General features: G+C 39.3%; 1 protein-coding gene across 1 annotated transcript in view; it reads left to right on the forward strand.

The window, feature by feature from the left end:
* Positions 1-5623, forward strand: part of LOC134370482 (uncharacterized) — a 118267-nt gene extending 112644 nt beyond the window's left edge. The window contains exons 3-4 of the mRNA XM_063087588.1: positions 3327-4616; positions 5124-5623. Of these exons, the coding sequence (XP_062943658.1) occupies positions 3327-4616; positions 5124-5456 (1623 nt within the window). The 3' untranslated portion in view covers positions 5457-5623. The remainder of the gene's footprint in view (positions 1-3326; positions 4617-5123) is intronic.
* The last annotated feature ends 18134 nt before the right edge of the window (positions 5624-23757 follow it).

Raw genomic sequence — 23757 nt, forward strand, 5'->3', positions numbered from 1 at the left:
GTAAGCTGGCCAGCGACTGCTCTGTGTCTCGTTTCTGTGTCTAATCCTGTGACTCTGACTGTCTTTTCTGAGCGCGCGCATTTTGGTTTCAGTTTGTTCCGGGTTAGTCGCTCTGGGAGCGAAGTGCGGGTAGCGAACAGACGTGTTCGGGGGCTCGCCACCCGGCAATCCTGGGAGACGTCCCAGGATCAGGGGAGGACCAGGGACGCCTGGTGGACCCCTTGGCAGAGGATTATTGTGTTTTGGTCTCACCGCGTCTCGGGAGGCGCGCTCTGCCATCGGACTCTTTCTTCTATTTCTACGGCACTCGGACTCGTCGCCGTTTCTGGTTTCTCTTTGTCTTGGTTGTGATAGGTCTTTGCGTCGTCGTTCCCCTATTGGAAATTTTCGAGATGGGGCAAGGTGCCCTTACGCCCCTCTCCCTTACTCTAGATCATTGGAAAGATGTCAAAGCCAGGGCTCACAATCTGTCCATGGAGATCAAAAAAGGAAAATGGCAGACTTTCTGTTCGTCTGAGTGGCCCACATTCGGCGTAGGTTGGCCGCCAGAGGGAACCTTTGATCTTACTGTCATTTTTACAGTTAAAAAGATTGTTTTTCAGGAGACCGGAGGACACCCGGACCAGGTTGCCTATGTCGTGGTATGGCAAGACCTCGCCCAGAATCCCCCTCCCTGGGTGCCACCCTCCAGCAAAGTCGCTGTTGTTTCGGGATCAGAAAATACTCAAAGGCCACCTACAAGGAAGCCTTCCGCCCCTCCCCAACCCCCCGTCCTCCCGACACCAGACGACTCGCTCCTTCTCTCTGAGCCCCCGCCCTACCCGGCGGCCCTGCCGCCTCCTCTGGCCCCTCAGGCGATCGGACCGGTGCCGGGCCAGGCGCCCGATAGTTCCGATCCTGAGGGACCAGCCGCTAGGACCAGGAGTCGCCGTGCCCGCAGTCCGGCAGACGACTCAGGTCCTGACTCCACTGTGATTTTACCCCTCCGAGCCATAGGACCCCCAGCCGAGCCCAACGGCCTAGTTCCTCTACAATATTGGCCTTTTTCCTCAGCAGATCTTTACAATTGGAAGTCTAACCACCCGTCTTTTTCTGAAAAACCAGCAGGACTCACGGGACTCCTTGAGTCTCTTATGTTTTCTCATCAGCCCACTTGGGACGATTGCCAACAGCTACTCCAGATCCTCTTCACCACTGAAGAGCGAGAAAGGATTCTCCTGGAGGCCCGCAAGAACGTTCTCGGGGACAACGGGGCCCCTACACAACTCGAGAACCTCATTAATGAGGCCTTCCCCCTCAATCGACCTCAATGGGATTACAACACGGCCGAAGGTAGGGAGCGTCTTCTGGTCTACCGCCGGACTCTAGTGGCAGGTCTCAAAGGGGCAGCCCGGCGCCCCACCAATTTGGCTAAGGTAAGAGAGGTCTTGCAGGGACCAGTAGAACCCCCCTCGGTTTTCTTGGAACGCCTAATGGAGGCATATAGGAGATACACTCCGTTTGACCCCTCTTCTGAGGGACAGCAGGCGGCAGTTGCCATGGCCTTTATCGGCCAGTCAGCCCCAGATATCAAGAAAAAGTTACAAAGACTAGAGGGGCTCCAAGACTTTTCCTTACAAGACTTAGTAAAGGAGGCAGAAAAGGTGTACCACAAGAGAGAAACAGAAGAAGAAAGACAGGAAAGAGAAAAAAAAGAGACAGAAGAGAGAGAGAGGCGGCGTGATAAACGCCAAGAAAAAAATTTAACTAGGATTTTGGCCACAGTAGTAAGTGATAAAAGGTTTACAGATAAGCAGAAAGGGACCCTGAGCAACCGGGCAAGACCGACACCTAGGGACAAAAGGCCTCCCCTCGACAGGGACCAGTGCGCCTACTGCAAAGAGAAAGGCCACTGGGCAAGGGAATGCCCCCGAAAAAAAAACGACAAAAAAGCCAGGGTTCTATCCCTAGACGACTAGGGGAGTCAAGGTTCGGACCCCCTCCCCGAACCTAGGGTAACATTGACAGTGGAGGGGACCCCCATCGAGTTTCTGGTCGATACCGGGGCTGAACATTCGGTGTTGACCCAACCCATGGGGAAGGTAGAGTCCAGGCGGACAGTCGTAGTAGGAGCGACCGGCAGCAAAGTCTACCCCTGGACCACACAGAGACTTTTAAAGGTTGGACATAAACAAGTGACCCATTCCTTTTTGGTCATACCTGAGTGCCCTGCTCCTCTGTTGGGCCGGGACATTCTGACCAAACTAAAGGCCCAAATCCAGTTTTCTACAGAGGGCCCACAAGTAACATGGGGAGATCACTCTACCATGTGCTTGGTCCTAAACCTAGAAGAAGAATACCGGCTGTATGAAAAGCCGGCCTCTCCCTCCATCGACCCATCCTGGCTCCAACTTTTTCCCACCGTATGGGCAGAAAAGACAGGTATGGGACTGGCCAATAACGTCCCACCAGTAGTAGTAGAGCTGAAATCAGGTGCCTCACCGGTGGCCGTCCGACAGTATCCAATGACTAAAGAAGCCCGGGAAGGCATCAGACCCCACATCCAAAGGTTCTTAGACCTAGGGGTCTTAGTGCCCTGCCAGTCGCCCTGGAACACCCCTCTGCTACCAGTAAAAAAGCCAGGGACCAATGACTATCGGCCAGTCCAAGACTTGAGAGAAATTAACAAAAGGGTGCAAGACATTCATCCCTCAGTCCCAAACCCATACAGCCTCCTGAGTTCCCTTCCGCCTAGTCACACTTGGTACTCAGTCTTGGATCTCAAGGATGCCTTTTTTTGCCTCAAACTACACCCCAACAGCCAGCCACTGTTCGCGTTCGAGTGGAGAGACCCAGAAAAAGGTAACACTGGTCAGCTGACCTGGACACGGCTGCCACAGGGGTTCAAGAACTCACCCACTCTCTTCGACGAGGCCCTCCACCGGGATTTAACTCCTTTTAGGGCTCTCAACCCCCAGGTCACATTACTCCAATATGTGGACGACCTCCTGGTGGCGGCTCCCACATATGAAGGCTGCAAAAAAGGGACACAGAAGCTCTTGCAGGAACTGAGTAAGTTGGGGTACCGGGTATCAGCTAAAAAGGCCCAGTTATGCCAGAAAGAGGTCACCTATTTGGGGTACCTGCTCAAGGAGGGAAAAAGATGGCTGACCCCGGCCCGGAAAGCTACAGTTATGAAGATCCCTACTCCCACAACCCCCAGGCAGGTCCGCGAATTTCTGGGTACTGCCGGATTCTGCAGGCTCTGGATTCCTGGGTTTGCTTCCCTGGCTGCACCCTTGTACCCCCTGACAAGGGAAAACATTCCTTTTACCTGGACTGAGGAGCATCAAAAGGCTTTCGACCACATAAAAGAAGCCTTGCTGTCTGCCCCCGCTTTGGCTCTCCCAGACCTCACCAAACCGTTTACTCTATACGTAGATGAAAGAGCCGGTGTGGCCCGAGGAGTGCTTACTCAGACCCTAGGACCATGGCGACGGCCAGTAGCTTATCTATCAAAAAAACTGGATCCAGTGGCCAGTGGGTGGCCAACCTGCCTAAAAGCGGTTGCTGCAGTGGCACTCCTCCTCAAAGACGCTGATAAGTTAACCTTGGGGCAAAATGTGACTGTGATTGCTTCCCACAGCCTCGAAAGTATCGTGCGGCAGCCCCCCAATCGGTGGATGACCAATGCCAGAATGACTCATTACCAGAGTTTGCTGCTAAACGAAAGAATATCGTTCGCGCCCCCTGCTGTCCTGAACCCAGCTACCCTACTACCAGTCGAGTCAGAATCCACTCCAGTACACCAGTGCTCAGAAATCCTTGCTGAGGAAGCTGGGACTCGACGGGACCTGAAGGACCAGCCATTGCCCGGAGTGCCTGCCTGGTATACAGACGGTAGCAGCTTCATTGCGGAAGGTAAATGGAGAGCAGGGGCCGCCATCGTAGACGGCAAACGGACGGTGTGGGCAAGCAGCCTGCCAGAAGGGACATCAGCCCAGAAGGCCGAGCTAATAGCCTTAACGCAGGCATTACGCTTAGCCGAAGGGAAAAACATCAACATCTACACGGACAGCAGGTATGCTTTTGCCACTGCTCACATTCATGGGGCAATATATAAACAGAGGGGATTGCTCACTTCTGCTGGAAAAGACATTAAAAATAAACAAGAAATTCTGGCTCTGCTAGAGGCCATTCACCTCCCTAAGCAGGTCGCCATTATCCACTGCCCGGGCCACCAGAGAGGGAATAACCCTGTGGCGGCCGGGAACCGGAGGGCTGACGAGGCTGCAAAACAAGCCGCCCTGTCGGTCAAGGTGCTAACAAAAACTACAAAGCTTCAAGAGCCAATCGAGCCTGCTCAAGCTAGGACCAAGCCAAGAGAGCTCACTCCTGACCAGGGAAAAGAATTCATTCAGCGGTTACATCAGCTAACACACTTAGGACCAGAAAAGCTCCTTCAACTAACGAGCCGCACCAGCCTCTCCATCCCGAATCTCCGGTCCACCGTTCAAGAAGTCGCCAATCGGTGTCCGGCTTGCGCCATGACTAATGCGGCTACCACCTACCGAGAGACCGGAAAAAGACAACGGGGAGATCGACCCGGCGTATACTGGGAAGTAGACTTTACAGAGGTAAAGCCTGGCCGGTATAGAAACAAGTATCTGCTAGTATTTGTAGATACTTTCTCTGGATGGGTAGAAGCTTTCCCTACCAAAACTGAAACGGCCCTGACTGTATGTAAAAAGATACTAGAAGAAATCCTGCCCCGTTTCGGGATCCCTAAGGTGATCGGGTCAGATAATGGCCCAGCCTTTGTTGCTCAGGTAAGCCAGGGACTGGCCACACAACTGGGGATAAATTGGAAGTTACATTGTGCGTATAGGCCCCAGAGCTCAGGTCAAGTAGAGAGAATGAATAGAACCATCAAAGAGACCTTAACTAAATTGGCCTTAGAGACCGGTGGAAAAGACTGGGTGGCCCTCCTTCCCTTAGCGCTGTTCAGAGCCAGGAATACCCCTGGCCAGTACGGTCTAACTCCCTATGAAATCCTCTACGGGGGACCCCCCCCCATACTTGAGTTGGGAGGAACACTGGGTCCCGATGATAACTTTCTTCCTGTCTTATTTACTCACTTAAAGGCTTTAGAAGTTGTAAAAACCCAGATCTGGGACCAGATCAAGGAGGTATACGAGCCAGGTGCCGTGGCCATCCCTCATCCGTTCCAGGTCGGAGACCAAGTGCTTGTTAGGCGCCATCGGACCGGCAGCCTTGAGCCTCGGTGGAAAGGCCCGTACCTGGTGCTACTGACCACACCAACAGCGGTAAAAGTAGACGGCATTGCAGCCTGGGTACATGCTTCTCACCTCAAGCCTGCGCCACCCTCCGTACCAGATGAATCCTGGGAGCTGGAGAGGACTGATAATCCTCTTAAGTTGCGCATTCGGCGGCGGCGGAGCAAGCCTACCAAGTAATAACCCTAACCAGCCCAACACCCTCACCTGGCAGGTACTGTCCCAAACTGGAAAGGTTGTCTGGTTCAAGACAGAAGTCCACCCCCTTTGGACTTGGTGGCCCTCCCTTACCCCTGATATATGTGCCCTGGCGGCGGGTCTCGAGGCTTGGGATATTCCAGAAATTGATGCACCGGCCTCTAAAAGAGTCGGGCCTCCTGACTCAGGCTATGAAAATGCTTATAACCAGATCAAATAACTCCCCTTGGTTGACCACCCTACTGTCAACCATCGCCGGGCCCCTATTACTCCTCCTTCTGTTGTTCACCCTTGGGCCCTACGTCATCAATAGACTAGTCCAATTCATCAATGATAGGGTAAGTGCAGTTAAGATTCTGGTCCTTAGGCAAAAATACCAAACCTTAAATGGCGAAGATAACTTTTAATTCCGCTCTAAGATTAGAGCGATCCACAAGAGAAATGGGGGAATGAAGGAAGTGCTTTTTACAAGGGTATAGGGAAAGTACAGCCAAGAGGGCAGGTCTGAGATATCTGCAGTTATGCACCTGGGCCCCAGCCCGGAGCCAAGGGCGGATAGTTCCCAGAAATAGACAAGTCAGTTAAAGTTTCAAGAGTGCCCCTCAGCTGTTTCAAGGACTCCCACTTGACCGAAGTTCACCCCTGGCTTGATTTAAACTAACCAATTACCTTGCTTCTCGCTTCTGTACCCGCGCTTTTTGCTATAAAATGAGCCCAGAAATTCCACTCGGGGCGCCAGTCTTTAGAAAGACTGAGTCGCCCGGGTACCTGTGTGTTCAATAAACCTCTTGTTTTTGCATCCGAAGCCGTGGTCTCGCTGTTCCTTGGGAGGGTCTCCCTGAACTGACTGACTACCCACTGCGGGAGTCTTTCAATGAGCAACTGTTATATAATTATTTCAAACCTATGATTCACTGTCCATCATAGAAATATGATTTTAAAATATTTATTTAATATTTTCTATCACTAGTAGGCCAGTATTTCTTGGATAATTTTAATATGTAATGCAGATACAACTTTTATGTTGTTTTTCTCTCTGAAAAATGTAGATATTTTTCTCCTTTCTCTTAAAGTACACGTGTTTTAATTAAAGTTTTCTGCTTTTGGCTCTTGGACTTTACTATAAAAATATATATTGCACTTATCATTACTTTCTGCTTTTTTAAAAAATACTAAAACATTTGTCACTTGCAAATAACATCATGAAAAACAGTCATGGATGGGGCTCCACACAGTCTATTAAGAATGACAGAGTATCATATTCAAAGACATTCTTCTTTATGAATATTCATGGGTATAAATATTGGAGTCAGTTTTTTTAGGCTTTCAATGTGAATTTTGCCTGAGTGTATATAAACTCAACTTTTTTGAGACAGTTATTTTACATTATAGATATCTTCAAGAAAGAAAATATAGTGTTATTTCTACAATGAATTTATCCCAAGGACAATTTGCCTATCAGTATGTCTTTCTTTACACTTTTAGATATCTTTTACACAAATCATGTATGCAATTACTGCGTAAAACCCTTTAAAGGTGGAAGGACAGAGGTGTTTGAAAATGCTGAAGAAGGAGAGATTTGAAACTGTCTGAATAATGACCTCTTAGCCAGTGCAAAAATATTACCAAAAGAATATAAGAAAAGGAAAACAAGCATGTGGGAAAAATAGAATAATTTAGTCAGGCTCCCTCAGCTTAGGTTTGGCTGGGGGGGGGGGTCCAGCAGCACATTTCTTGTAAACAAGTTGTGTGGGTGGAATTAGTGTGCATGTGCACCCATGTATCTTTCTAGTTAATTGTTTTTGTGTGTTCTGCAGTTTGTGAAGCAGGCTGGTGGCAGAGAGCTCATGTCTAACAATAGGGCTTGTTTACTCTGCTGGCAGCTGCTCAGTTTCAGTTTTTCTTTGGACTTTGCTGATACCAGTTGAGTTTTGGAGTTTCTGGGTTTCTCCCTGTGGACTGCTTAGCTCTTAGATGTGTGTGTGCTGAATAAAGACTACTCTTTCTTCAACCAAGGTTCCAAGGACCATTTTGTCCAGCTACCTAGCTCATAGACCTGCGCGTGAAGGGTTTGTGAACGGGTTCAAGGAGTCTGTGAGCACCAGACCCTAGCCCTAGCTCTACAAAGCAAGTTCAAATATAAAGTACAGATAGTTGTTAAGAGCAAAACGTCTTATAAAATACTATTTTATATAGAGCAAAATGTATGGGTGCCCACCTAAATATTAATAAATACAGTTAAATGTTATATCTATGTAGTGGTCAACTGTCTACCTTTTATGCAACTATGGCTTAGAGAAGTTTATTTAGAAACTTATTTAGATTTAGATTTAGTTATAAATTTTAATTTCTAATCAAATTCCCTACTCAATTCTTATTGAACATGTGTACACTTATCTCTCTCTCTTTGTTTAATGGTTTATTTGTGTGGAACATAGCCAGCTGGGATTCTTCAGAGGTGATTAGAATAAAAATCTTGCAAAATGTGCTCCCCAAATAAAGTTTAAACAGTGAAATGAATAAATGTATCAATTGTGCATATACTTTGAAGAGATAAAGAAAACTTTCTCTTAGGTCAAAAATAATGGTGGACAATTTAGTAAGACAAACACTGGAATGCCTCATCTAAAATCTTCCAGTTAAAATGATCGACTTTCTTTGCTAGTTTATTTATGTTCATTTTCAAAATGTGTTGTTTACTCTCATCTTGTAGGCCAAGGGGACTAAACTTCTGGACAATCAACCCTCTGGAGGCTTAGATTTCGTAGTGTGAAAATGAATGTGCTACCTGTTGCATTACACCTGCTAAATAAACCCTCATTACCTATGCAACAAGGACCACAGAGGACACAGAACAGCACTGTAAAATCAGTTATGCAATATGCATTTAGAACAGAAGCAGCACTACCCAAACAACCCAGGAGGAAGAAAAGGACATCCCCACAAGGGCAGGGACACACAGATTAACAGCTAAGCAACCAAGAACTCTTCAATGCACACCAAATTGGCCATCATTATTTTAATGAGCTGTCTGTAATTTTTAAAAGCATTTGCTTTTATGGCAGATTCATAAACTCTGTTCTAATGGAGTCATTTATTAATTTGCTTAAAGATCATTGCTGAGACAAAAGCCTAACAGATTTAGTAAAATCCATCTTTACATAACAGAGTATGAAATTGTCAGTTAATTTCCCAAATGTTTCTATAGTGTATTGTACCAAAATTTTCCCTGTGAGTTATCTTTTTATGTTACAGTTATTAGAACTCTTAATCCAATAATATATTCTACCACTGTGGTTTTGGTTACTGAAGTGTTTATATATATAGTGCTGCTTTCAATTTGATTTTCTTTTGATCTATGCTCTAATCTCGCCCTCTGTGAAAGACTTTACCTATCCATCTCATTAAAATGCCCTGTCTCCAATTACTCTTATTTGCCTTTACCTTCTTTATTTTTCTTCAATGCACTTAATACCTTGTTTATTTGTTTTCTCAGTAGAAATTAAGCTTCGTAAGGACAAACACTTTGTTCAATGCTGCCTGACATATTTATTGCAGGGGCTCAATAAATGTCAAGGAAATGAATGAAAAGACCAAAGCTGGACATACTGAATTCATTTCAATTCACCTTCAAAAAGTTTGTCATTTTTAATTACCTAACCAACAACTTTAGTGCACTTCTATCTCAGAAGTTATCTGCATTGCTGTTCTCTACAATCATTCAGCATTGTCCTAATTCAGACTGAGACAATGGAACAACCTCTTAGTGATTCTTTTTGGTTTCAGACTGTGTCTACTTTTAGTCCGACTCTATAATACTACTGGACATCTTTTCAAAATGTCATCACTTCAGTGTAACCTCGCAACAGACCCACATGCTCAAAATGGCATATGAGACTTTAAATCTGGCCACTACCTAGACACAAGAAGAGGCTGTGAATTCCTACTATTTTGTTGTTGTTGTTTGGAAAGATTACATGTTATCTATTAACATGTAAAACACATACATGTCTTGTGTTAACAATACCTTTTATGAAGATCATCTTTATTAAAGTAAAAGTACAAGTGCTGTACTGACATAGATACACAAGAATGCTTGGCACAGCTTGGTAATTGCAACAAATTGGAAAAAATCTGAAATCTGTGCATAGCAAGGTGTACTAGTCCGTTTCTTTTGCTCGTAACAAAAATACCTGAAACTGCATAATTTATAAAGAAACAGTATTTATTGCTTACAGTTTCAGAGGTTGGGAAGTACAAGTACAGGGAACACATCTGGTGAGAGCCTTGGTGGGTAGTCATCCTTCACAGCAAAGTAGGGTGTCACATGGTGGATGGCAGAAGCAGAGAGAATCTACTTATTCCTTCTCTTTTTAAAGCCCTTAGAACCATGCCCATGACCACCATTAAACCATCAATTTATTAATCCATTTACTAGGGCATGTCCTCACAATCTAATCACCTCTTCAAGGTCCTACCTTTCAATTACCATAATAGAATTTCCCACCCTCTTAACACTGTCACAGTGGAAGTTAAGTTTCTAATACATGGACTTCAGAAGACACAATTCAATCCACAGAACAAGGTAATGGTAAATCCATATTATGGATCATTATTCAGTTATCACAAAGAATGATGTAGATATTGATGCATTAAACAGAAGGAATGTCCATGCACACATAGTTAACTAAGAGGAAAAATTAAGTTGCAGAATAATCTGTCCAATATTATCTCACTTTGTTAAGAAGAGAGAGAGAGAATGAGGAAGAAAGAGAGAAAGAAAGAGAGGGTGGAGAGAGTATGCTATAAAAATAAACTTGAGCTTTCAGCACAGCATCTTAATTATAATAAAAATATTGAAATATTTGTATTTGGTCAGTATCTTTTAACTTAAACTTTTAACTCCTTGCTCTATTGTAATATATGTGCTTTAAAAATGTTGGTCAACAGGTACAATGTTATAGTTAAATAGGAGGAATAAGTTCTGGTGTTCTATTGCACAGTGGGGTGACTGTAGCTAACAATAACACATTGTATATTTAAAATAGCTAGAAGAGAGGATTTTGAAAGTTCCCACAACAAAGAAATGATAAATGTTTAAGGTGATGGGTACGCCAGTTGCTGTGATTTGATCATTATACAATGTATACATGTATTGAAATATGACATTGGATCCCATAATTATGTACAATTACTGTGTCAATAATTTTTTTAATGTAGGAAATATAGAATATTTGATGTAGAATGGACTTCAGTGTACTTACACATTTTCTTTGTACTGATGAGGAAGCTGAGGTTATAGATATATTATACTTGACAAAGGTCACCATAGTATGTTCAAGATGAATTTAGGGATAAACTTACACCTCTTGACGTTTAGATTGGTAATCTTTCCAATGAGCCTTGTTGCCTCTCAAAAATATTTGCTCCTTGTTTGGGCTTGAAATTCTTTAGTTATTATTATCATGTCGGTTACATGCAAAACTTTAGAATACTTTGTCAAGAATAAAAATGTCATCAGAAAGCCAAATTAATTAAATTTGTATTGATTTAATTTGAAAAAGGAACTATAATTTTTTCATAAAAGTGTGATTAAAAATTACAATTAGATAATATCATAAATTTTAATAACTTTAACAAAGAAAGTATTTCAAAGTTAATCAGGTTATAAAAAAATGTGCCTAAACTAAAATTTAAAAGTAGACTGGATATTGTTTTGACTGTCATGACAGGTAATTCAGTATGCCAATTGATTTGTTTGAACATTGATCACATGGTAATATTGCTGAGATTTCAGATTCACGTACATCGCATATTTTCTAGACACGAACTCAATTTAAAGTGTCATAAATAACTTCTTTTTGTTTTTGTACTTGGGATATATGTGGACCTAGACAAAACAAAAGCCAAATGAAAAGCTTAAGTAGCTATATTTTATTCTAGACTACTCTCTGCCATGCATTAATGGCTGTATTTAGAATAGTTTCTGATTTATTAAGAGCTGTGCAACTGCATTTTATATCAGGTAGAATATATGACTTCTCCCTTATCAAGAAGTTTTGATGATACAATGTTGAAATATAAAGCCATCACTCTTGCTTAAGTAAAGAAGGAGAGGGAGGAGGGGAAGGGGTGGGGGAGGAGGAGGAGAAAACAGACCAGACTTTTCCTAAAATCCAAAAAGAAAAATAAAATATTTTTGTATTTTTTGATTGCCAGTTCAGCTATTCAGTTACTATAAGCAGAAGCTGGCTGAGTTAGAGAGTAATATTAGTAGGTTTGAAAAGATAGAGGAAATGTACATGATCCTAACTAGAATACAGTGTGTACTCTGCATAATCTATTAGACACTGACACCAGAGGTGTATGGACCCTGACTTTGAATTTTTTAAAAATCTTACAGACTTATTAGACATTCAAGTAATATTTTATAAAGAATGGATGTATAAAAATAACATAAATACTGACAGAACCAAGTGCAGTCATATAAGTCTTTCTCCAATAGTTTAAACCGCTGAAACCAGGTGCATATATCTTTATCATGGAGATGGATATTGCGCACAGCATTAAATGAGAGGTGAAAAAGGGTAAGAAAATCAGCCTGCAGAGGATATGAGGGAGAGGAAGGTGAATCTAGCAAAATCACCTGAAGAGACAAATATTTATTGTTTTGGGAGAGTCCGAGATCGGTTGAAGAGGACCCATAAAAATTAGACTTTAAATCTAATGATTTGGATCTACCAAAGATTCTGGGAAGGAGTAGGTATCTTATTAAATTAAGATTGAAAATTAATACATTTTTATCACAGCAATGGTTGTGAAAATAAAGGGAAAAGGATAAATTAAAAAGATAAAGTAAAATGGTCAGAAACTAGAGGATTCTTTGTGAAATACTGATTTTCTTGCAAAACAGTGCTATTTGACTAAAATAATACATTTTAATAAAAATTAATTAAAAATATTTTAAATTGATACTACTCTATTTTGCCTGTAACCTGTTTGGCCTCTGTATTCCCCTTTGCTTCCCCTTGCTAATCTTCCTCTCCTTCTTAAATATCTCCAGCTCTGAATTGCATTAAAGTACACGATCCATTTCCTCTCTTTGCTGGGGTCTTCTGACTCAGTTTTCTCCCCCTCATTTCTTGAAGATTGTAGCTTCTGTCTCTTTGTCATTTGTTCCAGCACAGTTTTTCCATTAATTATTGATTATTTCAAGCTACGGTTAGATGATCCGTCTAGTACCTGACCTTCGTATTACCAGATACCAATTGCCTTGTTGATGCTCCCGGCCTGAGAAGGACCCAGCAGCTCTTTCCTACTCAAGGACACCATTCCACCAATTCTCTGCTGTTTCTTCCTGCACTATATTTTACTTCCCACTATTGGATAACTCCAGAACTATATAGACATATTTCTCCTCTCTTGAAAAACAAAAACAAAACAAATAGTAACACCTTTCTTAGCTCCACACTTCATTCTCTGTTCCCTATTTATAGTAATAATATCTGAAAGATTTTCTGTTCTTAATACATGTAAATCCTATTCTCCCTCTCTCTTTACACCCCTCTTAGTTCTACCACATCACCATTCTTCTTTTGTATCGGTCACTAATAACTTCCATGTTGCAAAATTCAATCCAGGTTTTAGTCCTCATGTCACCTGACCTATCAGCAGCATTTGATAGAGGGAATCATTTCATTGTCCTTGACACACTTTCTCCACTTGATTTTCAGGACATCACTCTCTCAGTTTTTCTTCTACCTCACTGTCTGGCTCTTCATGATCCGCACTATTTGATTCTATGCATCTCCCAAACTTGCGACATGAAGTTGTACAGGTTCAGCCCCAAATCTTCTCTGTCTAAACTCACTCTTTTAGCACTCTTCTCAAGTCTCGTAGCTTTAATTACTTACCGTTTGTTAGATGATGATTCACAAGTTTATATCTACAACTTCAATTCTTCTCTGAACCAACAGGTACCTAAACTACCATTGGACAACTATGCTTAGAATCTAATAGGTATTTCAAACTTAACATGTCCAAAAATAAACTTCTAACCTTTCCCCCAAATCTTACTCCTTCCGAACTCTTTCTCTTCTCAAGTAATGGGCATTTTGTCTGTACAGTAGGTCAGGCCAACAAACTTGGATTTTCCTCTTTCTCTCTCATCTCATATCCAATCCATCCAAAAGCTTTGATGATTCAATCTTCAGAATATAATCAGAATATGATAATTACTAATCACCACTATCCTGGTCCAAATCATCATTGTCAATAGTCCCTCAGGAGGATATGGATAATGTTCCCTTATCTCTATCCTTATCAAACTACAGTCTCATCTCCACTTTGCTGAAAGGTTATCATTTCAAAAAGTAATTTATTTATATCACTTCTTTGCTCAAAAATCTTATTACAGCATCACATTTCATCCAGGAATTCATATGCTAGTCTGCAAGCCTGCATCCCATTACTTCTTTCAACTCATATCCCATTATCAACCCTCCCCTGCATTTCATTCTAGACACATTGGTCTCTTTGTTGTTTCTAGGCAATGGCATACATGCTGCTATGGGTTGAGTTGTGTCTCCCAAAGTTTCATATATTAATCCCCACTGTAAGAGAGTTGAGGGTGGGAAATCTTATCATGGTAATTGAAAGCTGAGACCTTTAAGAGGTGCTTAGATTATGAGGACCATGACTTAGTGAATGAACTGATCCATTCATGGAGTAATAAGTTGATGGTTTAATGGGTGGTAATGGGCATGGTTCTGATGGCTTTATAAGGAGAGTGATTTAGCAGGTTAGCTCTCTCTTGTTCAAGCCACTCACCACGTGACACCCTGCATTTCTATAGAGCCACCACCAAGAAGGCTCTCACCAGATGTGTTCCTGAACGTTAGACTTCCCAGCCTCTGAACTGTAAGAAATAAATTCTATTTCATTTTACATTACCCACTTTCAGATATTCTGTTATAAGCAACAGATACAGACTAATGTACATGCTCTAATTTTAGGGAATTTGTATTTATCATTCCCTTTACCTAGAATGTTCACTCCTAGTTATCTTTGTGGGGTTTTTCTACCACCTTTAAGTTTGTTCTCAAATGTTACATTCTCCAGAATCTCCTGCTTTAAAATGAGGACTACTTGTTTCTGTACTGCACTGCCTTCCCTTCTTATTTTTTAAACGTGCATTATATTTATCATCATCTGACATACTACTTTTCTTCTTGTTGTCTGTCATCCCCAAGTAGAATATAAGCTATTGTATTAATTTCTTAGGTTTGCTCTAACAAATTACTCAAGCTTTGTCGTTTCATACAAAATGTGAGAGAAGAAATTTCTGGAGGCCAGAAATCTGAAATCGAAATTGCTGGCAGGCCACACATTTTCCAAAGGCTTTAGAGGAGAATCCTTCCTGTCTCTTCTAGCTTCCAACAGCTCAAGGCATTTCCTGGTCTGTGGCTGTATAACTCGAGTCTCTGTCTCTATCTTCACATGGTCTTCTCCTCTTTTCTCTATGTCTTCTCTTCTGTCTCCTATAAGGACACTTGTAATTGAATTTATGGTGCACCTGGATAATCCAAGATAATCTCATCTCAAAATCCTTAGCTCAATTACGTCAGCAAACGACCTTTACCTAAACAAGATCACACATTCACAGGCAATAGGGGTTGGAGACGACCATTCAACCACTATAACTATGTTTCTAGCACCGGCAATCATGTGTAGCATCGTGAAACATTCTCAGTAAATATTTGTTGAAAAAAATGAAAGACTTCTTTGGGAATGCAGACCAGAATTTGGCAATTTTGTTTTCCTTTTTCCTGCAAAGATCCAGATAGGAAATATTTTAGGCTTTGTGGACTGTAGACCCTCTGTCACAACTTCTCGGTTCTGTTGTTGTAATTCAAAAACAGCCATAGACAATACAAAAATTAATGAACATGGCTGCATTCCAATCAAACTTCATCTATGAACACTGAAATTGGAATTCTCATGTGTCGAAAATATACTTTTGATTTTTTTCAACCATTTAAAAATGTAAAAAACTTTCTTCGTTATGGGCTGTGCAAAAACAGACAGCAGGCCAGGTGTAGACCATTGTTGCTCAAGATGTCTTCTCTACAGGACTAATTATTCAGGATTTGTAGAGATGTTAATTAGAAAATAAAGTGGATCCCTTTTGTTGTTGGATGTGTTCGGAGAAACCAGATTTCTCAGGACATTTAGAATGCATATTCCAACAGACTTGCTTGCACAATTATTGCTCATATTATGCTCATATTAAATAGCTTTTTGCTTGTTTCTCGGAGAATCCCTCAAGACTATAGTGTGGTTTGTGAGAGGAGTATTGGGAAATGCTGATATGGACACATTTCTTCAATATATTACATGCAACTTAGGGTTCTTATAGGCAATAGGCAATGTTGGAAAACTGTAATTGAGGAAAGGACGGGAGGAAGTACAAGCCATAGACTTGTTACTCTACTTAGTCAGTCCAAGCTCTCCGCACAAAAATTTCATGGATACCAAAGTATAAATAGATTACCGTATAGCATGAAATATTGTGCAAAGTGCATTCCATGATGAACTCATACTTGGGTTTAAGATTAAACCAAGCAGACGTGTTATTACTTTTATAATCATGAAGAAGAAAAAAATTAATAATTTGTAGAGTAATTTAAGAGTTAAATAGAACTCATTATTAAATGAGTTAATACTGGTAAAGTACTTTGGACAGTGTCTCTCACATAGGGAGTGCTATATAACTGGATGTTAAATAAAATACATAACATGCTAGGAGGAGAGGAGAGAGATAAAAATAGCTTTGAAACGAATACACACATATAAGCATTGTTGAATCCAAATTATGTATTTACCAAAGTATTTAAATATGTCTTTTATTTGAAGTTGTAGCTTATTATTGACACTGTTACTATGATTTACTTTAATCCTCAACTGAAAATATCATATTCAAAGAGTCATCAAAACCTTACCCTTTTTCGAAATAAACAGCAGAAAAACCTTACCCTCTTTTAAATAAACAGCAGATCTTAAATTGATACCTCCAAATTCTCATAATGTTTTGAGCAGCTTTGTTGCTTAGTGATAGAGTAGCTAGTTTATATTTGCTGATTATTGTTATCTTTAATTTGTTAAGTGGACATACAGATATTGCTTTGTATAAGTGTTTAGTAGATATATAGAACCTGTTTTTGCCCAGCTCTGAGCCCACAAATGCACAGCTTTTTCTTTTGAAGGTCAGTGAAGCCAACTCTATGGCATGTGAAGAAAAAATTTTGGCCTGAACTTTCTAAACTTTAGACTAAATGTTTTTTGTTACCAAATTTTAGTAAGCCGGTATATTTTTACATATTATCTTGGCATATTCTACAATTTAAGCGTTAAATAATACATTAGATTTTAAGGTTCTCTGTATCTGTTCATTTTGCCATATGTATATAAAATCATTCCAGGGGAATAAACATTTCTACTAAGTTCAAAAAGTATAAACTATAGTTTGGATAATAATAAAAATACAGTTTGGATAAATAAAGGCATAAGAAAATAAAATGCATGTATTTTATATTTACTCTAATAGTCACAGGCAATGACATGAAATACTAAATATAGTGGGTTCTCAATTTAAAAGAAACCTACTGTAAACCATTAAAAAGAAAAAGAATAATTATTAAGAATTAGCATTTACAAAACCCTCATAACTGGATCATCTTATCTGTGATATGTAAAGAATTTCATCTATAAGCTTACAGGAAAAGTGATATTTAGTTCCTTCTTGATTGGTCGTTCTGTTGCAAGGATACATAACTTTGTTGGAGTAGGACATTTCACGTTAACAGTATCTTTTGAAGATCTAAAGTTAATTTGTTCCCAGAATACATGATTATTTACATGAGAGAATCTTTTGTTAGAAATTTAAGACCAGCATTGTTTCCTAAAGGTCATTTTTCACGCTTGAATTACAAAGTAACTCAGCTCTACTAATGAAACCTATGAGTACAAACAGTGTCCAATTAACTTACAGATGAAAACAGAATAATTTTCCTCAACATCTTCATTAAATGAAATCTGATTCCTCTAGTAACTCAGCACATGCTCGCCCTTACCCATCACCTTCATGTAAGAGCTAGGCAGATGTCCGCTTGCTGCTGTGAGTAGTAAGGCTCTGTGCTGAATTAATGCTCCTCTCTAGTCACTAGATTTTAGATTTTTGACCTATTCCTCTATCTCATTCTTCATTTCTCTCACCCTTCCCTGGCTTCCTTTTTATATATACACAGTACATACATGTATTTTATTTTCTTACGCATTTATCTATCCAAATTTGTAGAAAATGTATCTTAAAAGTTCTGCTTGTAGTGATCTCTTTATAGGATTTGGAATGAAGATTTTCAGTGATTATGTTATTGTAGCAAATTGAAGACAGTTTTTTAGAATTGGTTCAGAAATCTTCCTCTGAGAAAGTTATTCTTTTTCTCAAAAACTGAGTCAATGACTAATAAATAATGAAAGATTTTCCCCCTAAATCTACATTATCAATACCTGTCATCTTTTGCCACTCTGCCAGTTTGTTAAGGGGGAAGTAATCCCAGGTTTTGTACTGATGCAGGGAGGGGGCTGTATATTATAAAGTGTTGGATTCTGGTTCCTTTAGGTATCCTATTAGTCGGGGTTTGATCAGGAAAACAGATGCTACTCTAACATATTTCAAGCAGAAAGGAATTAAAAGAGGGATTAGAGACATAAAACTGTCAGAAGGCTGAGGGAATTAAGGTCAGGGAAGCCAGTACTGGATTATTGCTAAATATATTTGCCAGATAAATTAAGGCAATACTTTTTAGGAAATAATGAATTACAAAAACAGCAAGGAAACACCCCTCATGACTTTAGCTATGTACAGTCCTGAAGTGAGTAATTTGTAGGAGGTGCAGAGAAACCCTGGCAAACCCCTCTGATGTTTAACTGCCAAAGTTCATGAGCCTTCTCAACTCCTGGAACAATCATGATTCTTCTCTTCCCCCTTCTAAATCTTGCTCATGGAAACTAAACCAGAATCCTTCTACTGAGTGAGTATGGAGAATGCAGTTTTCAGTCTTCCAGCTCCTGAAATATAAGGGCGAACTTAGAAGGTCAGGAATAGGGCTGATTACAACATACATTACATGTTAAATTTGCTTAAATCATATTGATGGCTCTCAAAATGGAAAAGGCTGTTGGTAAATTATTGAAATTAACCTATAGAAACTACTCTACAATTTGTTTAGTTTATACAACTAGTTCGAAGAGTTTTTTATCTGTGATCCTTATCTGTGGCAGTACTATCTTAATAAGTATATTAGGATGCTATTGTCAAAAGTTTTGTTATAAATATAAGATAACTATGAAGTTTCATTCAATCAGATATTTATATGACATTGGAAATGTTTATTTTAAATACTTAAAAAGACCACAGTGTTGCTTTTATTCCGTATCAATGAAAACTCTACAATGTTCCTAAAGCTATATATTTTTTTTCCCTGAACATATTTTCTTATGTGTTAGTGTGTTTTGCTCAGTCATTAATTTTCCAGAAAGAATTTTGTTGTCAAATTCAAAACCTAAATGAAGCATATTCAAATGAGGGTTAGTAGTGTATAAATGACTACAATATGAGAAAACTAATCATGTCAATCATTCAGCAGGGCTAGGTGTCAGAACTTTAGGGTAAATGAGATAGCCATGTGACTCAGTTCCAATTGACTTAAGCCTAATGGACAGGTTTACAGTTTAGTAAAAGAACCAGTGGACAAAGACCAGGACCATTAATCTGGACATGCCAGAGGCCTTATTAAAAGCCGTGTTCAGAAAAAGGGCTTTTGAGAGTCAAGTGTTGAATATCTACTTCTGTGAATTAAGGATTAGCAATCCATGCCTCATTTAGGTAACATTGATTGTGCTGTCTCAAGTGCAATAGAACTTTCAGAGCTGCTAAATGTGCTTCACTTACAACAAAGAAGTAGCTGCTTAGGAAATGGAAGAATATGGTCTAGTTATCACCTCAAAGATAATATAACCAATGCAAGAAATTGTTAAACAAGGCTGGCAATTATTAAAAAGGAAAATCCTGGTCATTGGCAGCTCAGGGAGCTGTTAATGATGTTACACAAGAAATGCCCTTATATTCATAATTCTGTTATTAATGAGAGAGCCATTTTTAGCTTGGAATCCAATTAGACAGCACAGTTAGATAGCAGAAGATGGGGAATATAATGTAAACCTCCTTGGAGCCGTAGCTTAGGAAACCACGTTTTTTTGTGACACAGGGTACACATGGGCAGATTAGAAAGGTCCAAATCTAGTTTAAAAAATAAAAAAGCAGCAGGTAGTTTGTAGCAATATTGGTGGGAACAAACAAACATCAATACACAATGGCTTGGTTAAAATGAAAGAATCTCTGAACAATCAATTAGCAAAATTTGGAGCTAATCTGCAAGCAATGGCCCCCAAACAAGTAAATCAATCCCGGAAGAGAGATGGTGTAATACACACTGATGATCCTTGGACAATACAATGAGAAGAGACTCGGTAAAAAGCATACTTTTCTTGGCCAACATGTTTAGAGATTCTCATCAGTGTCTTGGTGAAGAGGAAATGAAAGTTTATTTCAGAGAACGCTGTATTGTACTTTGTAGTTTGGGGCATATATTCATGCTTTAATTAGTATCTAGTAAAATAATATCATTACAAAACGTTGACTTAGTTATTCTCATTTAACGAAGGCCAGGGTTTAATATTCAGGTCAATTATTGAGACACATGGTCAGGGTAGATTGGATCTCACTAGTACTGTCTTACGATTTTGGTAACCAAAGGAGTTGAAATGCAGAACACTGTAACGAAAGTGCTTATTTCAGTTTGGTGTGCTATGTATTGTCCTTAGCCATTTGTGACCCAGCTTGTCTGATAAGTTTGCTAACAGAGTTAAAGATAAATTTATATTTTAAAAATGTTAAAGCAGAACTGCATTTTCCAAGTTAAAAAAAAATGTTTGTAGTACCATAGTAGAGAGTCGGGGATTTTCTTATTTGTTAAATTGCTTTCACACAAAGAATCAATATCTTTGAAAACACAATCATTTTTCATGGATTTATACATGCTAAATAGCAATCTTCTGAGTAATATTATTTTCAAATCCTCATTTTACTGAATAAAGATAATAGCTAGAATGAAATATAGATTGTTTTATGTCACTTCTCAGAGTAAAGCAATTTATGTATGATAATATATGGATCACCTGAAAATACTCTTTAAAAAATAAAACAAAGTTTATTAACTTTGGATTCTTCTGAATCTTCTTTTTGAATAGGAAGTTTTCATAGCATGTAATAGTAATTTTTATTATAATATAGAATGTTGCCTTGAGTTGAATGTCCCCCCAAAACTTAATCCCCATTGTAATTGTTGAGATGAAAGGTGGGGCCTTGATGAAGTGATTAGACTGTAAGACCGTGTGGTAGTGAATGGATTAATAATGGTGGTCAGGGGCATGGTTCTGAAGGCTTTAAAAGGAGAGTGAATGAGGAAGTTGGTCTCTCGCTCTCTTGCTCCACCATTTTGCAATGTGATGCCCTACTGTCACTGATGTCACTACCAAAGAAGGCCTTCACCAGATGTATTCCCTGGACTTTGGACTTCCAGCCTCTGAAACTGTAAGCAATAAATTTCATTTTCTTACAAATCACTCAGTTCTAGGTATTTTGTTATAAGCAACGGAAATAGACTAATACAAATGTAAAATAGATATTAATTACTTTTATAATTTTACAGACAATATTCTATGAAATAGTGGTTGAAAGAGTACTCCATTATCTAGGACAAGAAGAAAATATGAAAAAAAAGACATTTACAATTAATTTTCATAACTCGAAAATGATGAACTCCATATTCATTTGGAAACAGAATGGTATGAATATTAAAACTCTCATGAAAAACTCTGTTTCAAGTATATTTGCTGACCGACAAGATGGGGAATTATTCACAAGGGGGCTACCTGGAATGTGACAAGATCGCCAATTCCCAAAATAAGTTCCACAGAATACTTACTATTTACCATGTATCTTTCTATCTATTCATCTTTCTATCTGCCTATCTCATCTATTGCTTATTTGCATGTATATATACATATAATAAAAGTAAACATATACTTTTATATGTATAAAAAAGGAAATATATAGGGCAAGAGATCCCAGATCACTTTACATATACTGTGAATCTCAGAGAATGATATGCTGTGGGCACGATTTCCCTGACTTACTTCACAGAGACACCATCCCTTGTTTTTTCATCAGAGCATCTCATGAGACCAGTGTTTATTAAATCTATAATTATTGAACTAGACCTTAATCAGTTAGGCCTCCTACTGAGAAGACTGCCTTTGTATTGCTTAGGAAATTGCTCACAGTTCCTATTGATGAAAGCCAAAATTCCATTTGATTTAGTGGCATCAAGAAATATAGCCTCAATTTCCAACTGTAACAAGATTAAAAAAAAAGTAGAGGAGAATGTTGACAGATTATATACATTTTACTTTGATGTCTTTTGAATACATTTGGGTGGCCTAGCAACCTCACCCTCTTCTAATTTGGTATAAATTGTGTAATTGCTTCATTAGAAATTTGCAAAGCCATATGCTGGGAAATGAAGCCAGGCAGGTGAAATGATGCTGTCTCCTAATTTATTACCCACCTTGGTGCTACTGCCGTGAGAACACAGGCTTGGAAAAATACCTTGGGAACCAAGAGACACACAAAAATAAACATTTTTTCTCAAAGCCCTTAATACAAATTAACACTCTAAACCTTGTGAGTACTTTAAATATTTGACAACAAATGAGAAATTAGGAATGGAATCAAAATAAAAAAAGAAAAATAGTTTTCAGAGGTATGGAAGGAAAAGAGAAATGAAAATGATTATAACTCTGTCTTTTTAAAGTTTTGTAAGACTTTAAATCTTGCAAAACTGGTCCCTCATGGAAATGGTGCACACTATGGAATAAAACTTGTGGTATTTTATACAGTGATAAACCTGCTCTGTTATTTTAAGAGAGAAATAGTTTTCAAAACAGACTATCCTTTTCAGAAATAGTGTGGGCGAGGTCCTTTCAACCTCAGGAACAGTGATGGTCAATCTTCGACACTGGTAAGTTGCTGTCATCCCAAGGTGGGAAGAAGAGGAGGCAAGCGTGTTATTTTGTGAAATTCCACTTTCCCACTGAGGTATATATGGAAACTAATGGCAAAGGAAGAATTTAGGATTCCAGTTCCCAAATCCTGGCTATTATTATGCTGCTCTCTTTATCTTGTGTTTAACTGGATTTAAGAAATCATACTTAAATACAATGTAAATAAAAGATTCAACAGTCATATCACCTAGAACACTCGAGTAATATTCTGTGGAAAGCAAACTGATTAGCAGTCATTGCCAATAAATACTACTGCAAGCTAAAGGATGTTCAGTTTAATACCTGCACCCAAGTCAGCATTTAATTAAGAAGTGCTTCTTCTCCATGGCAGGGAATGTTAGAGCACATTCACTCCAACTTTTTCCAAAGACTAAATCTTATTTTTGAAATCTAATAGTTTATCAAATAAGATTAAAAATATATAAGCTCTCTGGGGGTGATTAAAAATCTGGACATATGAATGTTATATAAAAATAATATTTTGAAGTCAAAAATGCAAAAATGAAACTATAGTCAAATAGAAAAGGATTCTGCTGTTAAACGACTTAAAGCAAACCTATGTTTTGAACTTTAAATATTTTATAGAAGAAAATTTGTCAGAATGTTTGTTCTTATTGGTATTTAAAAACAATTTTAAGGGGAAAATGTTGATGCTTCTGGTTTTTTGTTTGTTTGTTTGTTCGTTTTTTGTTTTTGTTTTTCCTCTCTCTAAATTCCTTCCAAATAGCACACACCCTTTTCCTACCGCATCACCTCTTTTGAGACATTCTGCTATGGAGAAACTTACAATGACAGGTGATATCATCACTTTTCCAAATGCTGTCACATTAACTATTTGATTTTAATGGTTTCTGCTTAATGGGTCTTAATTTTTTTTTTTTTTAATGTGGGAAAGGTGTCTATGAATAAGGAATCACATTCTAGACCAAGGATTTCCAGGTAATGCACAAATGTATTGTGTGCCTACTGTGCTCCTTGGATTTTAGGGCAATTGAGCTTGTGCTGTACTGTAGTGGACTACAGACATTCTTTATTAGCC

This window comes from Cynocephalus volans, chromosome 2 (genome assembly GCF_027409185.1).
Source record: "Cynocephalus volans isolate mCynVol1 chromosome 2, mCynVol1.pri, whole genome shotgun sequence".
NCBI classification, from domain to species: domain Eukaryota; kingdom Metazoa; phylum Chordata; class Mammalia; order Dermoptera; family Cynocephalidae; genus Cynocephalus; species Cynocephalus volans.